We start from the raw sequence: 15,269 nt of genomic DNA on the forward strand, positions 1-15,269 counted from the left end.
CCCCCGATGGTCCAAACAACCGAGCGAGCGGGTCCCATGCTGCCCAACGCCCCGTCGATCCAGCGATGAGGGTCGGCGAGATCTAAGCATAGCAAAACGTGCATCCGCAGCCGAGAAAGCAAACTCAGCAGGACGGCAGCAACCGAGCAAAAGATGCACGGTGGTCGTGGGTCGTCACATCTGCTTAGCGAGCTGGTGTGGAAACGAGGCTGCAAGAACAGAACACGGGCTGCATTGCAAGCTAAAGTAGTATGCTGATGGTGGTGGTTGAGTGGGTGGATGTTGTTGGAGGGATGCCAATGCTGATATTGCCGCGCGCCTGCGGGAGACCAAGGCTGACATCAGGCAGTGAATGTGGGTGGTGGCGATTGGCTGGCACGAAAGGGGCGGAGTGCAGGCGTTGGTTTGATGGTTGATCATCGTACGAGGACTGGGTTCGTGGTGTGGCTGCTGCACTGTGTCTGTAGGTGCGTCCGGTGTGTGCTTCTTTGCTGAGATGAGCAGCGGTAAGTCGACACGGCATCTGAGGCGGCGGCGGAGGTGTGGAAATCGAGGCAGCGAAGGCAAGCACTGGAATGACGAATACAGGATATACAATTGGTTGATACGTACTGCCACTCAATATACCGTATCTCACTTCGTTCCATCATCGTCCCGCCACTCAGCATCGCTATTCAAGACCTTGTTGCCCGTACCACCCAGCGCCGGGGCATCATCATCGTGGTCATTGAGGAAATCGTCCTCGCCTTCGTCGTCGAACATGCCGCTGGATTCAGATGGCGATCCATTGGTGTTACTGTTGCTCTTCTTGCTATGGTGCTGATCAAGCGTGTCGTCCGCGGTGATAGACACGCCTCGAGCACCCCAGCGGTTGGCGTTGGGGGGCTTAGGCTGTGCACCGTCATCGACTGCATCCTGCGCCTCTGGGTCCTCCACAGATGCCCGACCACCGGTATGGTCCAATGCGCGATGTACGAGAAAGCCCTTGCGCAAGTCATCGGAGTCGACCACTCCTCCACCTCTTAGCTTGACACGCTGTCTTGTCCAGTAGACCCACGCAAAGTCGAGGTATAGAGCCGTCTGGACGATACCGAACAGTACCGGAATCAGTTCTGGTTTCTTTGGAGTAAACAAGCGGAAGATCCAGTTGAGAATATACAGGAATCGGTAGGAGCCCAATGCAATCAGGTATCCGGAATCGATGACGGTCGGTACGGTAGTCTGGCGCAAGAGGAGGAGCTGTGGAAGCACACAGACAGACTCTAGGATGATGGAGAAGACCCAGAGGAACTCGGTAAAGTGCAATACAGCGGTTCCCTCAAAGATGAGGCCTACAGGGATAGTGGCTGCGATAGAGCCTCCCAGTGCGTAGGCTCCTAGTTTCCATGCCTTTTCTCTTTCTCGTGTACGTGCGAAGACGCGCAGCATGATATAGATGATATACCAGCTGGTCCATATGTAGAAGTTCTTGAGTAAAAAGTTCCACCACGAGTGTGTCGGCGGTACCCAGAACAAGTCCAGGTATCTGGAGCAGAAGACGATTACATAGAGGATCTGCGTGAGGAGTGACACGCCTGGAAGGGTCAGCTGTAATGTTCATCTCGAGGCATGCAGCCTGTTTTAGCTCACCTTCAGCGCTTGAATTCCAGTGTATGGCCCATATCAGGATGCACTTCGAGGCCGTGTGACACACGTCTGCCAATATCCGAAAGAGATTCATCGTGGGGCAAGGAGGCTTGATAACATCGCTTGACAATCAAGTTGCGCGGATCAGAGCACGAGTCCGGGTCGATGGGGCAAGCAACTACGCCAGTCCTCCTTGATACGAGACAAATGGTGTAGCCTGCACACGAGGGAGCGCACGCGGACGCGAGGTCGGAGTTGACCTTGACGTAGCCTTCGCCAAACCTTCCTAGTACGGCTCACCTTGTTCCCTCCCTCGCATACCCGTGGGGTCATCATATTCGAGCATGATGGGAGGAGATGTGTAATTCGTCGACTTTCACAATCCATCCTGCGAGCATTACCCACGACCGATGACCACGTCTTACCGTTGACGGTCGGAGAATATGCCAGAATGAGGACGAGCTTGGAAGTGAGCGACGAGGACCGATATCCAGCTGGAATATGTATACCCCTTCTAGTGTCACACAGACCAAAAGCACGTTGTACTTCAGCTTTCGAGTCTCTCATCTTGATCGTTTTGGCAAGCTTAACCTCGGCCTACCTTACCTGGAAGCTGGCTGTCATCCGCTTAGACTCACTACAAATGTACCTAGCCCCATGCCCCCCTCATATACCGGTCTGGGCGTACGTAACATCTATGTAGGTACCTAACTCCAAATAGCTTCATCCGGCGCTGCGCTCTCCCCAGAGGTACCATGAGTCGAAGGAACTGCGGCTCGCAGCCGCACTGCAAGCAACGGTAGTTCGAAGCCTCCCATGCTTGGCCACGCGATCCGATACGGATACGGAATACCTAGTTCCTTAGTACCGATGCTTGACACTTCTCCTGCTAGCTTCATGTGGCTCAAATGCTGCGAGCAACGTCGCACAGCTCTAGCGTGGCCAAGACGGAAGCGACATGAGGGGAACATCATGGCATGACGATCTCTGTACGATGGGGCATCTCGGTCGCAGTAGGTACATCATTGAAGACTCTTCCCTTTGCTTCCGTCGTTACGAAAGCTCGACGACAGGGTCTGTGTGTAGGATAATGCGCCCCAGGGAGGTACTTATCATTTGAGCACTTGCATCGACCTCGCCGTGCGCAGACTACGCTCGACGCCCAACATGAGCAGAATAATGATGGCTGGAGCCATGGTGCTGCTCTCGCTTGCCGCTCCGTCGCTCGCACAAGAGACCTCCCAGCCATGCGACGCCGACACGTTCCAGAATCTGACTCTGTTCGGCGGCGAGATCCTCAACATCACAACGCAGATTCACACCAACCTCACTTTTGGCCCCGAATCCTTCCTGACCCAGACCAACCAGTTCCCAACCAACATCACCGGCCTCGACGTTTGCGAAGTCACCGTCACGTACACGCACCCGGGCCAGAATGACACCATCAATGCCCTAATGTGGCTGCCCCAATCCGAAAACTGGAACGGCCGCTTCATGGGCATCGGAGGCGGCGGCTGGGCCACTGGTTCGGGAGTCGTCACGCTTCAACGGCCCGCGGCAGATGGGTACGCCGCCATCATCACCGACGGCGGGCACCCGATGGTGCCACCCGAGAGCGAACCGCCCTTTTGGGGCTTGACGAGCACTGGAAACGTCAATTGGGCGCTTCTGCAGGACTTTGCGGCGGTTGCGCTCGATGATGCCGCGACGCTGGGGAAGGGTATCGTCAGGGCGTTCTATGGCCGTTCGCAGGACTACTCGTACTGGAATGGGTGCTCGACGGGTGGAAGGCAGGGGCATATGATGGCTCAGCGCTATGCGGATCAGTTTGATGGCATTCTGGCGACGGCGCCGGCCATTAATTGGAACGAGTTTCTCATCGCCGAGTATTGGCCGCAATTGATCATGAACGAATTGGGTGAGTGTGCTCCGGATCATCCTGGGACCCGGGATGTCTCCCGTGTGTGTCGATGTTGGCTAACCAAAGTCTTCCAGGAGAATACCCGAGTCCCTGCGAGCTCGAAGCCGTCCGCCTAGCGGCACTCGAGGCCTGCGACTCCCTAGACGGCGTCGAAGACGGCGTCATCTCCTATCCTGGCCAATGCGACTTCGACGCGAGCACCGCAGTTGGCAAAGTCTACAACTGCACGCTAACCGGCGAGAACGTCACCGTCACCTCCGCCGCCGCCACCGTCGCCAACGCCACCTGGGCCGGCCCCGTCGACGCCAACGGAAACTCGCTGTGGTACGGCCTCACCCCCGGCACGACATTCGACGCCCTCGTCAACATCAGCTGCACCGACGACGCCTGCGTCGGAAACCCATTCAGCATCCCCAAAGACTGGATCAGCATCTTCCTCGAACGCGACCCGGACTTCGACATGACGACCATCAACCGCACCTCCTTCGCCAGACTGATGCGCCAGTCTGTCAACAGATACGACTCGATCACCGGCACCAACGATCCCGACCTCACCGACTTCCGCGCCGCGGGCGGTAAATTGCTCACCTGGCACGGCCTGGCGGATCAGTTGATCTTCCCGAACGGCACGTCGAGCTATGCGGAGCGGGTCAAGGCGCTCGACCCCGATGCCGATGAGTACTACCGCTACTTCGAGGCCCCTGGTATCTTCCACTGCGGTTCCGGGCCCGGATGGTTTCCGGGCGACGCCCTGCAGAGTCTGGTCGACTGGGTGGAGAATGGGGTTGCGCCGGAGGTGTTGGAGGCGAGGGCCATTCCGGATATGTGGCCGGGGGTGCCGGGCGGTGCGACGGAGATGAGGAGCGCGAATCTGTGTCGGTATCCGAAGGTGATGGTCTATAATGGGGGCGATCCGAATGTGGCGGAGTCGTTTGGCTGTCAGTGAGAAGAGACATGTCTGAACGGTGATGAGAGCTAGACAATGATATGAAGTCCGTTAATATACAAGCCATACAGTGGAAGACAGGTGTCTCAACACCCGCTCAGTCAATTGGTAAGCTGACCTACGAGGACCAAATCCCCGAAACGTACCTGGGCACAACACACCAAAGACGTCGAGAGCACGCCCCGTGGACGTTCCGGAGCAGTTCTATGTGTGCAGGAGGACGCTGTCCGGCTTCTCTACCCTCGACACAGCTCAGGATCTTTGGTTTATGGCTGATGCCCTGCCCTGCCCTGCGCAGCCTCTGACGTCTCTTGCCCGGCCCACGCTAGACCACATCCGTAGCCACCACCCTCTCAACCGCCCAGTCCCTCACCTGCTCATAGTCGCGACAGACGCGCCACTGCGCAAAGTCCGGCTGCCACCCCTTCCCCTCCACCTCACTGAACGTGATCAACCCCACATCCGCGTGACACTCCAGCGTCATCCTCAGAATCTCAATGCAGTGATCCAGATGGCCCCGCAACTGCGCCCTGGGCACGCCGAAATCCCCACCGGTATACGCATCCTCGTAGCCCGGGTACGTGGCCTTCCTCACCATGTTCAAGCAGTGCAGCTGGTGAAACACCTCCAGCCCTACTCTATAGCCCACCTCGCCCGTTTTGGGGTCTGTGACTTTCAGTGAGTTGTCGCGCGGTTTGTGCAGCAGGTCCAGTTCGCGTGGAGAGATCATCTGGTCGCCGAAGTTGACGCGGCCCCAGTGCAGGTCGGCGGCGAGGGTGGGCCCGACGTATGGGGAGGCGCTGATGTTGCTGCCGGGGTCGAGCTTGAGGGTTTGATAGTGGATGGCGGGGAAGGCGGGGGAGTAGGAGGAGGTTAGGGGGAGGCAGGCGGCGGTGCTGGGCAGGCGGGGAGAGAGGAGCGTCGCGAGGAGGATGGTTAGGGAGAGGGTGGTGAGGAGAGCGTGTAGGATCCAGGGCCAGTGGCGGCGGTGGGCGGGGGAGGGGGGGTGGCGTGGGTGTGTGCTGGTGAAGGGTGTGTGCTGGAGGAGAGGCGTGTGTGGTGAGGTGTCTTCGTCGTCGTCTCGTGGGAGGAGGGAGATGTGCAGACCATGGTTGGGGCTGGGATGCTTTTCCGTGGTGTAGGGCGGTGGTGCTGCCATCTTGGTGGAGGGTGAAGCCTGGTGTAGATAGAGGTGGCCTCGGGTCAAAGTGGCAGTCGACTTGAGTTCTCCTGGGTCGACTTGAGGCCTCTATGAGTATCGACTCGCTTCCTAGATAAGTATCGACTTGAGCTGTTGCTGAGAGTTGACTAGAGACTTGATTGGGTAACAAGTAGAAGCTCTTTTTGGTGGGACTTCAGGAGCGGCCCTGCTTCTTGGGACTGCAATTGAATGCGCCAGGATTTCTATATGCTGGGGTGGCCTCGACCCCTCTGATGGGTTCGAAATGGGACCGTGGTTGAGAGGGATTGTAGTTAGGCACTCGGAGCGTGAACAGGTTGTTTCAATGCTGCTTCAAGAACTAGCCAGAACCTACTCTTACAACCACGCGATGCAACAAAGACAAGGACTCGAGGCAACCTCGAGTCATTCTGCAACCACTCACCTGCAAAGGCCAGTCCAGCCGCCCTCCTGCTTTTACCCCATCATTTCACCGAACAGCAACTGTAGCCGCATCGCGCATCAACTTGCCCACACCCAACGACGCTCGTTTCGAGCCATCACGTTTCACCAGGGCGACTCGCCCTCGATCTCGGGGGCCACGCATTCACGATTACGCATGCCCCTTCGCGTCGAATGGCCCCGAGTTCATCATTTCAAACTTGGCTCGACGGCTAAGCCTGCAAAGCGAAGGGGTCAAGCTTTTCGTCAAACCGCCTTTTGGCGAGTCGTTAAGGGCGGAGGGGGGCAATTCTTGACACATCAGGGCGGAGTGAAACTCGTGCGGAAGGAGAATGGGGAAAGAGTCCGCACTGATTGGGTAGGGGGATGTCAAGCGGTGCAGGCGTCTCCGCTCAGGGGTTGCGCTTAGATGTGTCAGCCTTGTCGCGGCTTGGCATAAGGCGTTTCGTCTTGGCGAGGCTTGGAGGATATCAGAAGGGAGGCTCGGCTAAGTGTGGAGTTGTTTGTCGCCTATTGTGGGCATGCGCCGAACGTAAACTATGGTTGAGAGCCAGCAAGGAGGCGCGCCGTACTCAGCTCCATGCCATCGTTCGCTGCAGCTCCTCAAACACAGTACGTAGCGATTCCAAGTCTTGTCTCAGAGCCAAGCTGTGACTACTCCATGTCGTGATCAGGAGGATCAAAGATCTTCCAATCGATTTAGACGTGTCTACGTACTTCTAGCCTGCATTGAACGGCATATATATATATGGCCAAGTTCAGTCCGTATTCCCAATGCCACTCACACCACTCTCAATACCTCAGCCACCACCGTTCCTTTGTCTTTCTGCTTCCTTAAATAGCTGCCGGCCAGCTGCCTCATTCCTTCAGTACCTTCAACATGCATTTGAACATCACTAAGACCCTTGCTATCGCCCTGGCGGCAGGTACCACGCTCGTTGAATGTACCGCAGTGGCTGAAACAATTGCGGTGGAGAAGAGACATTCTGGCAGTTTTGCTGCAATCGCCCGTCGCATGGTGCACGCCCTGGATACCAGATCTCCCAGTGATATTTTTGTGCGTGAGCCCGCACCTGAGCCACATCATCAAGGCATGACTGGCAATGCCAACGGTGGAGCGAACGGCGGAGCCAACGGGAACGGCGGCGCCAGTGCTGCTGGTGCTCAGGATACGAACAACGCTGCTGGAGCAGGGAACGGAGCAAAAGCTGCCAATGGCGCCAACGGTGCAGCAAATGGCGGGAGCAACGCCGCCGGCGGAGCAGGTGGCGCAAACCTGTGCGCTCGCCATCACCAAGGCATGACTGGTGCTGCTAACGCCGGCAACGGTGGCAATAACGCAAACACGGCGGCAAACAAGGCAACTGGCGGCAACGCGGCTTGCGACAACGCAGGGGGAGCAGCTGGCGGCAACGCTGGCGGCAACGGCAATGCTGGAGGCAATGGGAACGCAGCTGGTAATGCCAATGCAGGGGCCGCAAATAACACTGGAGCCAGTGCCAACTCCAGCACGGCCAACGCCGCTAGTGCTAACAACAACGCCGCTGGTGGCGCTACTGGTGGCTCTGCCAACAATGCTGGAGCGAAGGCGGGTGGAAATGGCGGTGCGGCGACCAATGGTGCCGCTAGCGCTAACAGCGGCTCTGGGAACAGCGCCGGAGCAAAATCGAACGCCAGCGGTGGTGCGGCGAACAACGGTGCGGCGAACGCCAACGCCAACGCCAATGCTAATGGAAATGGGGGTGCAAGCTCAGCTGAGAGCGCCGGAACTGCGTGCAAACGCCACCATCAGGGCATGACGAACAACGCCTGTAATTAGCGGATGAGCATAAGTACAATGGCCTATGGGAGATGGACATTCGTTTCCACAAGCTACGATGCATGACACCGGTGTACCGGGACACGATTCGCTTGACACAAGGTACAGCCATAGAAAATCGAAGACAATTGATGACTCGGACTTGGTCTGAATGTCGGTCATGTGACGTTGGTACTTCTTCTACCAGGGTAGTTCAAAGCCTTCGCGATGCCAGAACGTGCCAGTTTGCTCCATGCCCTTGGGCTTGACGACGTTTCGCCAGAGCTTCTCGGCGGCCTCATTGGGCAGTACTGTCTCGGGCGGCATGGTGGCGTTTGGTAGCAAACCTGTCTTGACGTAGCCAGGGTGTAGGAGCAGTACGGCAATACCCTTGTCCTTCAAGTCCATTGCAATGGATTTGCCGATACTGTTCGCGGCTGCTTTCGACGCCCGGTAGCTATAATGCCCTCCACTGCTGTTGTCGCCAATGGATCCAACACGCGACGTGACGATGCCAATCTTGGCCTTGGTGGCGGCTTCGAGGTTCGGCAGGAGGGCCTGCGTGACGAAGAAGGGCCCATAGGCGTTCACTGCGAAGGTCTTCTGAAAGATGTCAAGAGTGCTGTTGGTTAGTCCGTCCACATCAGAGCCTGCTGCAATACCTACGGATAGTCAGTACAACGGCGTGAATGCCTGACCGCTGGCTTAGCACACCTGCAATGTTCAAGAGAAGGTCGAGGGGTGCATCTTTGATCTGAGACTTCTTGAACTCTCCAATAGAGTCGATAGAGGTCACATCAAGAACAGAAGTCTGTGCTCCTGCTTTTTGAAGCGCGCTCAAGCCGTCGCCTTGATCCCTGTCGACAGCGAAAACCTTGTAGCCCTACCTCGGCGTTATCACAAGTTCTTGGAGAAGCAACTCGAAGAAGCTGACCTCTCCCAGAAGGACCTTGACGAACTCATGTGCGATGCCTGAGTTGGCGCCGGTAACCACGGCGGTAGGCATGATGATAGATTAGCAGGTAGGGGTGGTTGGGGTGCCGAGAAACGAAGCTGAGGATGCGGCGTAATCGCCAAGCGGGCGAGGGCGGGATAGAGGCTAATTGTCGTTGCCGATGCCGACTTGGTGCTGTTGAGCTGCGACCTTGTCGAGATGAGCGCGAAACTTTGGCTTAACCGGGGGCTGGCTGGCTGGCGGTCGTTATCAGTTCTCTTTCTTTCTTTGAGTTCTCATCGCATCATGTTGTCTTGATAGAATAGTATTGCTTAGAAAACCGCACGAGCACGTCATATGCACGTAATCGCTCCGACCCCTCCGCCCCCAGATTCTCAGATCTGCCATCGCGCAAAGTCCGAGCGCCTCTTCTCAGCGCGGTGCGCCCCCTTGCTGCGGACCGGTGGAGTCCGCGTGAGGCCAGACGAGGTCGACGTCGGGAATGCACGAGCTCAGGCTCGAGTCGTCCTCCGACAGCTTCACACGCTCGCCTGACGATGAAGCGGGCAGTGGGTTGCTGGGGCATTCGACCTCGCCACACAAAAGACACCGCCGTCAGCTGAGTTTGTCGAGCTTCCCCGCGCGGAGACTGGTCGCATACACGCTGTATGCAGGCGCCCTCATCGCGTGTGCGCTGGTAATAATATGGCTGCATCGTGGTGCTGCGCGTGCAACAGAAACACAGATACCAAAGGAGGTACCGGGGGCGCGAATACCACTGGGGCAGTCTGTACGCAATTCAGATAACAGGGAGATATTCTGGTGGGAGCAGTTTCCACGCCTGACTGGGTATTTTCAAGGCCGCCGAAATCTCGTCACTCTCTCCCATTACATCCCGGAGCAGAATCGCAACGAGTCTGAACCTACCGAGTCCTCGACGCCATTGCTCACACCCGTCCGCGCCCAGGTTGATTTCGATGGGGAGAAGTGCTACGCTGATGAGGAGGACACTCTTGAAATTCCACAATGGTCCGCTTACAAGGGACTTCCCCAGCGCATGCCTGCGCCATTGATGGGGTCGCATAATGAGATTGGCTTGGACTCAGCGCGTTGTTACGATCGAATAGAAAGACTCGCAATATATGGCGACCAGCCAGCTGACCATGAGGCAGGCATTGCAGTAGCAGAAGGCGGTGACAATGACCCTCTTCCCGATCGACGACCGAACTGGAAGCGTGCCAAATGGGGTCCTGCGCAAGATAAATGCTACGAGAGGAATCGAGAAAAAGTCGTCGGTCGAGAGGCGTTCATTGTTCGAACCTGGTCCAACTATACTTACACGGCATACGACATTGCTGTGTTACGTGCCATTATAAGCGAAGTTGGCCTTGCTTCGCGGGGCAAGTATACCGTCCACTTCCTCGTACATGTTCAGGACGAGGGTATACCAATCTGGGCGTCGGAAGATGAGTACAATCGCGTGTTAGAGGCCAGTTTGCCTCGGGAATTCCACGGCATGGCGACCCTCTGGTCCGTTGCGCAGATGAGGCTGATCTACCCGCCGCCATTCCCTGAAAGCATTGTCAACTTCTCCGGTGGCGAAGTCTACGAAGCGTATCGATCCCTGCACTTCCCATTGCAATACTTCGCCGAGAAGCATCCTGAATTCGACTATTTCTGGCAATGGGAGATGGACATCAGGGTGACCGGTCATTACCACGAGCTGCTTGAGGCTGTCAGTGCGTGGGCCGAGCGACAGCCACGCGCCTACGCCTGGGAGAGGTCGGCAAAGTTCTTCATTCCCTCACTTTTCGACAATTCCTACGCCAAGTTCGCCGAGTCGGTCAAGAACGAAGTTGGTGAGACTGGACATGGACCCATTTCTGCTCCGCAGCGAGAACTTTCAGAACTGTTCCGTATCCCAGAACAAGCAAATCCGGTTCATGCTGATCACATTACGGACCTCATTACTTTCAACCCTCTTTTCGACCCCTCGCAGACGCAATGGGCTTTCCGCGATGACATCACGGGCTACCAGGGCAATCGTCCGCCGACTCGCGCCGCCTTGATCACAGCTTCCAGGATGTCACGGCGCCTCTTGAAGCTCATGCACCACGAAACTTGGGGCAAGAAGCACACGATGTTTCCCGAAATGTTTCCTGCGTCTATTGCCCTGCACTACGGCTTGAAGGCCATATATGCACCCCTGCCAGTCTACTTCGATCATGACTGGCCATCCGTACACGCGAACGAAATCTTCAACAACGCCAAGGTCGGCGCGGCTGCTCAGGCAGCAGGGATGGACCACGGCGACGGCTACTTCCACGGTGGGAAGGGCGGGAGCGTGTTCGGTCCAGGCGAGCACGTATTTAGAGGAAGCACTTACTATAGTAATGCCGCATTTGCATCATATCTATGGAACAGGTGGCTTGGACATGAGGACCCGCATAGTGAGGTCGAAGGAGACAAAGAGACGGGAGAAGGCGGTGGCGGCAGGATGTGCTTGCCTATGATGGTGTTGCACCCCATCAAGAGTGACGAATGATATGTACATAGCGTTTGATGAAATTAATGAACAGGTCACCCAACCATGACAGAGGGCAGAGACGAGCGATCTATCTTACCTCAGGCAGGTATGTATATACTGAAGAATCGACGGCCACAGCCGGAGTATATTAACACTATTCGATGCCGCTTCTACAGCTTCATTAGATCCGCACCGCTGCGTAGGATGTTCGTCGAAATCATCACGGTAAGTGTGGCCCATCAAGTCACTCACCAGGAGACCTGGCACCTAAGTTGCTGGTCGACCAGGTGTTGTTCCAGCTTGGCCTTCAGCCTGGCCCAGTACTGTGGTATGCTCCAGCAAACTCCACTACCAACCGTCCCTTATCAAGGCAGCCACGGCACGCTTGAGGCTCATGCAATTTTTTGCTGGCTCAAGGGTGTAACCTGCTAAAAGCTGTTGTTCTCCTATATATCCGGCGCCCGCCCAGCATATTCCCATAAATCGGCACTGCGATGGAGACATCGGCTCTCACGAACATCTGACCAGGTAACAACGCTACATATACAATACAAGCCATCCAAGCCGTTAGCTGCATTACACCATGCAGAATGCAGAGATGGATCCTGGGAAGAGCTGCTCTTGCGGTTTCTGTCGGCCCTCAAGGGACTCTACCGGGCACAACTCCCTCGAGATGTTACCTGTGGAGGTATTGCTCAAGATCCTGGACCATACAGACGCTCCATCTCTCATATGTTTCGCCCTGACCTCTCGCGCGAACTACGCCTTGGTAAAAGGCGCCAAAAGTATTACATCCTTCAACGAGCTCTGGTACGTCTTCGCTTCCTCTGTGGGACCGCCGTGCTGATGACGCTCACAGTCCTCGCCCAGCCTATTGTGCCGACTCTGTCTGCTCGTTCGTGAGGCATAAGCAACTCATCACACTCGATCAGCAGCAGCCTTATAGCAAATTGATGCGCGCCCTACAGTCATGGATGCCGTCCGATCGCATCTTCTGTGGAGGGCGCGGCAACTTACCTTATGTGAATAACGCGCGATACCAGGCGTGGGAGAAAACAGAGTGCTTCGCTAGAGAATGGTGCACCGGGCTGCCCCAGCCACTCATGCGCGAACCGTACCACCTCGACTGCCAGTGTGTGGACTCGCTTCTGCAACGAAATTATAAGATGGGCGTCCGAGCTGCCGCCACCGGTGGCGAGACTTGTGAGCAGTTTCGAGTCAGGCACAAGCAGGTGCAGCGAGAGGCCGTCCAGGCAGCGACCACCTTGCTGGGGGACGCGCTAATGCGCACGGAGCGTATATTAGGCAAATGCAGAAACATGAATCCTGGGACCTATGGGACTTCTGAGCTGAAGGCCCTCTGGATGTTGCAGAACACGATGGGAAGCCTGGTCGGCTGTTCAGACTGGCTGAATATTAGTGTGGCGTGCCAGCTGATGCTACTAGGTCAGGTCGCCATGAGTGGCACGCTGAAGAACTCGGGTTTGGGCGCGCTGCTGAGCTCGCGTCTGGTGTCCCTGCTCGAGAAGTCGGCAAATGGAGACCAAGACACTGCTACGAAGGCGGAGGAAGTGGTACATTATTGCCGCCAAGTACGGTCTGCCAACTTACGAGTCGCGCATTGTCCATGCTAGGTGAGGTTGGCCCAGTATCCAGTATCGGCTTTATCTCCTGCTTACGACGTTGCAGCCTCTTCATACGAAGAGCGAACATAGCAAGGTACAAGCGCCTGCGATGACCTGCCCTCTCAACTGAGAATTTGGTGTGCTAGACTATGATCCGAGTCACCCGCGAACTCATCGACTTTTAGCACTGATCCAAGAGCCCATAAAACGCTTACTGTTCTGATGTACTGACCGCTTTGATAAATCCTGATGCTCAACAACATCCTCCTGCCTCAACTTGTGCCTCATCTCAGCCTTATCTTGACCTGCCTGTCACTGGCCTTGTCACTAATTCACCGATACTTCACGGTTCCATATTAATTTGTTCTTGTCACACCTTGCTTCGCCACACAATCTCCGGACTTCCTCCTTTGCACCTCCTCATCACCTTGAGTACGTTGACACTCTGACCCGTTCACACAGCTTGTGAACCCTGTCGAATACCGGATCCATCTCTCCTGCAAGGACAAGCTATCTCAAACAATGCCTAAGGTGAGATTGCAGCCGTGGCTGTCTTGCAAGATTGCGGCTAATGCAATAACAGAAACGCAGCAAGACCCCCTCTGGTAGACACCTTATCGGCCTCGACATCTTCCCGAACGAGATTCTTTCCAAAATCATCTCGGATGTGTCAGATGTGGATGCAATCCTGTTGGGACTCACATCTCGCAGGTACTACGCCTTGATATTGCACGCTTTCAAGGTCAGCAAGTTGTCCGATATCCTCCCGCACCCCTCGAAAGCTCACTTGGGTGATGGGTGGGGTGGAGAGGAAGGCACGCTCAATTCCCACTATGGGTCCCTGATGAAAGCGCTCTACACGTGGGTACCTCGTGATTACATCTACTGCGATCAGATTTTCCAATACAGAATGATGGAGAGCCTTCTTTCACACGACCCTTATGTAGGACACTGGCACCATAGACCAGCACATTGCGGTTGCTTGCGGTCTCTCGCCATCCGGAGAGATTCTTTCACGGGAACTCCTATCCAAAGCCGAGCCAAAGCCATTCTGGCAACGATACAAAAGCAGAACAAGGCGCGTGAGGCTAAGGCTGCGAAGCTTGCGAGAAGTCTTGGTGTCAAGCGCGGTAAAGCACGCAGTGACGACTGGGCCGGCGACGAACGAGAATTTTTTGTCTACATCGCATTCCATTACGAGGACTGCGGATGGGTAGCCCGTTACCGCCACACGCAGGCGAGTTGGGCGTTACCGGCGACCGCCCTGGACGTTGGTTAAGATCTAAGATACCAATTTGCCCGACGAGTATGCAGCTAAGAAGTGTCCCAGGTGCTGATAGGTTGATCGCATGGCCATCCAGTCTAGTCTGGTTTCGCGTCAGATATTGACGCAAATTAGACGGAATCAGAAGTCATACTCATGATTGAGCTCAAGCGACCTCTCTACAAGTACGCTGCTCTCGGCTCAAATGATCGAGGGCAGTTGAGAAGAAAATTAGAAATCTTTGTGCCAGCAGCTAATGCCTTCAGCTTCCCCTGCAGATCGCAGCCTCATGGCTTCGGCAGATGCGGCCGACCAGTGCCCCACGGTGTCACATCAGGTGAAGTCCCAAGGCCCCTCCTGCTGTGTATTCAGGCAACATCCGTAATCGCCGACTTCTCCTCGTTGCCTCGTCCGCCTTGTTCGCCCCCATTTTGCCAAGCATCTGGCAGGAAACCTAACTCGACCACTCGCCGCCATCCACACCCACGACCGACCTGAGCAAGAGACACCATATCTCCTTCCAAATAAGCCCAGAGGACTAAGCCACAGTTCGATCCTGAAACGCAGGGAAAGCGCTTTTCAGAGGCGGTCCCTCAGTTTTACCTCTGACGTATTTGCTAGCATCTTGGCTGCTATGGCATCCGACGCCACGCTTCAGCGTATTGACAAATATGACTCCGTCGTCTCATACGCGAGTGTGTCTCGGGGGACTAAAAGTAGGCCAATGTCTGGAAGGCACTATGTTTCCAACACCCTGGGGGGGTGGACGTGCGAAAGCATATCATCATGTTCGGAATAGAGATTGTCTGCGCGGCAGCCAGCCGGCACGGCCACGTCACATGCAAAAAAAAAAAAAAAAAAAAGACTGCCGAAAATGGCGAATGCAAGCCAGCAGAACGAGCTGTGAGCGGCGGGCCGCATCCTCTGGACGCTCTAGGCTTCTCGGTGATCACAAAGAGACTAATACTGTAGGATCTAGTAGCGTATCGAGTCGTACGGAATTGATC

At 55.8% G+C, this 15,269-nt stretch overlaps 7 protein-coding genes across 7 annotated transcripts; 4 read left to right on the forward strand and 3 right to left on the reverse strand.

Annotated features, from left to right (window-relative positions):
- Positions 1–633: 633 nt before the first annotated feature.
- HMPREF1541_07224 (uncharacterized protein) lies at positions 634–1,720 on the reverse strand (the record flags this gene model as incomplete). Its single annotated transcript, XM_008721549.1, has 2 exons — positions 634–1,574; positions 1,630–1,720. The coding sequence occupies 2 exons, from the start codon at positions 1,718–1,720 to the stop codon at positions 634–636; spliced, it is 1,032 nt and encodes a 343-aa protein (XP_008719771.1).
- A 1,073-nt stretch (positions 1,721–2,793) lies between these two features.
- On the forward strand, positions 2,794–4,493 carry HMPREF1541_07225 (uncharacterized protein; the record flags this gene model as incomplete). Its single annotated transcript, XM_008721550.1, has 2 exons — positions 2,794–3,544; positions 3,622–4,493. 2 exons carry the CDS (start codon positions 2,794–2,796, stop codon positions 4,491–4,493), a joined length of 1,623 nt encoding a protein of 540 aa, XP_008719772.1.
- A 325-nt stretch (positions 4,494–4,818) lies between these two features.
- HMPREF1541_07226 (uncharacterized protein) lies at positions 4,819–5,652 on the reverse strand (the record flags this gene model as incomplete). Its single annotated transcript, XM_008721551.1, has 1 exon — positions 4,819–5,652. The coding sequence occupies one exon, from the start codon at positions 5,650–5,652 to the stop codon at positions 4,819–4,821; it is 834 nt and encodes a 277-aa protein (XP_008719773.1).
- A 1,342-nt stretch (positions 5,653–6,994) lies between these two features.
- HMPREF1541_07227 (uncharacterized protein) lies at positions 6,995–7,933 on the forward strand (the record flags this gene model as incomplete). Its single annotated transcript, XM_008721552.1, has 1 exon — positions 6,995–7,933. The coding sequence occupies one exon, from the start codon at positions 6,995–6,997 to the stop codon at positions 7,931–7,933; it is 939 nt and encodes a 312-aa protein (XP_008719774.1).
- A 180-nt stretch (positions 7,934–8,113) lies between these two features.
- Positions 8,114–8,918, reverse strand: HMPREF1541_07228 (uncharacterized protein; the record flags this gene model as incomplete). The annotated part of the gene is made up of 3 exons (XM_008721553.1): positions 8,114–8,574; positions 8,627–8,795; positions 8,847–8,918. The coding sequence occupies 3 exons, from the start codon at positions 8,916–8,918 to the stop codon at positions 8,114–8,116; spliced, it is 702 nt and encodes a 233-aa protein (XP_008719775.1).
- A 430-nt stretch (positions 8,919–9,348) lies between these two features.
- Positions 9,349–11,391, forward strand: HMPREF1541_07229 (uncharacterized protein; the record flags this gene model as incomplete). The annotated part of the gene is made up of 1 exon (XM_008721554.1): positions 9,349–11,391. One exon carries the CDS (start codon positions 9,349–9,351, stop codon positions 11,389–11,391), a length of 2,043 nt encoding a protein of 680 aa, XP_008719776.1.
- Positions 11,392–13,520: 2,129 nt separating this feature from the next.
- Positions 13,521–14,277, forward strand: HMPREF1541_07230 (uncharacterized protein; the record flags this gene model as incomplete). The annotated part of the gene is made up of 2 exons (XM_008721555.1): positions 13,521–13,529; positions 13,582–14,277. The coding sequence occupies 2 exons, from the start codon at positions 13,521–13,523 to the stop codon at positions 14,275–14,277; spliced, it is 705 nt and encodes a 234-aa protein (XP_008719777.1).
- Between the last annotated feature and the right edge of the window lie 992 nt (positions 14,278–15,269).

Source organism: Cyphellophora europaea, assembly GCF_000365145.1.
Source record: "Cyphellophora europaea CBS 101466 unplaced genomic scaffold supercont1.7, whole genome shotgun sequence".
Classification (NCBI taxonomy): Eukaryota; Fungi; Ascomycota; class Eurotiomycetes; order Chaetothyriales; family Cyphellophoraceae; genus Cyphellophora; species Cyphellophora europaea.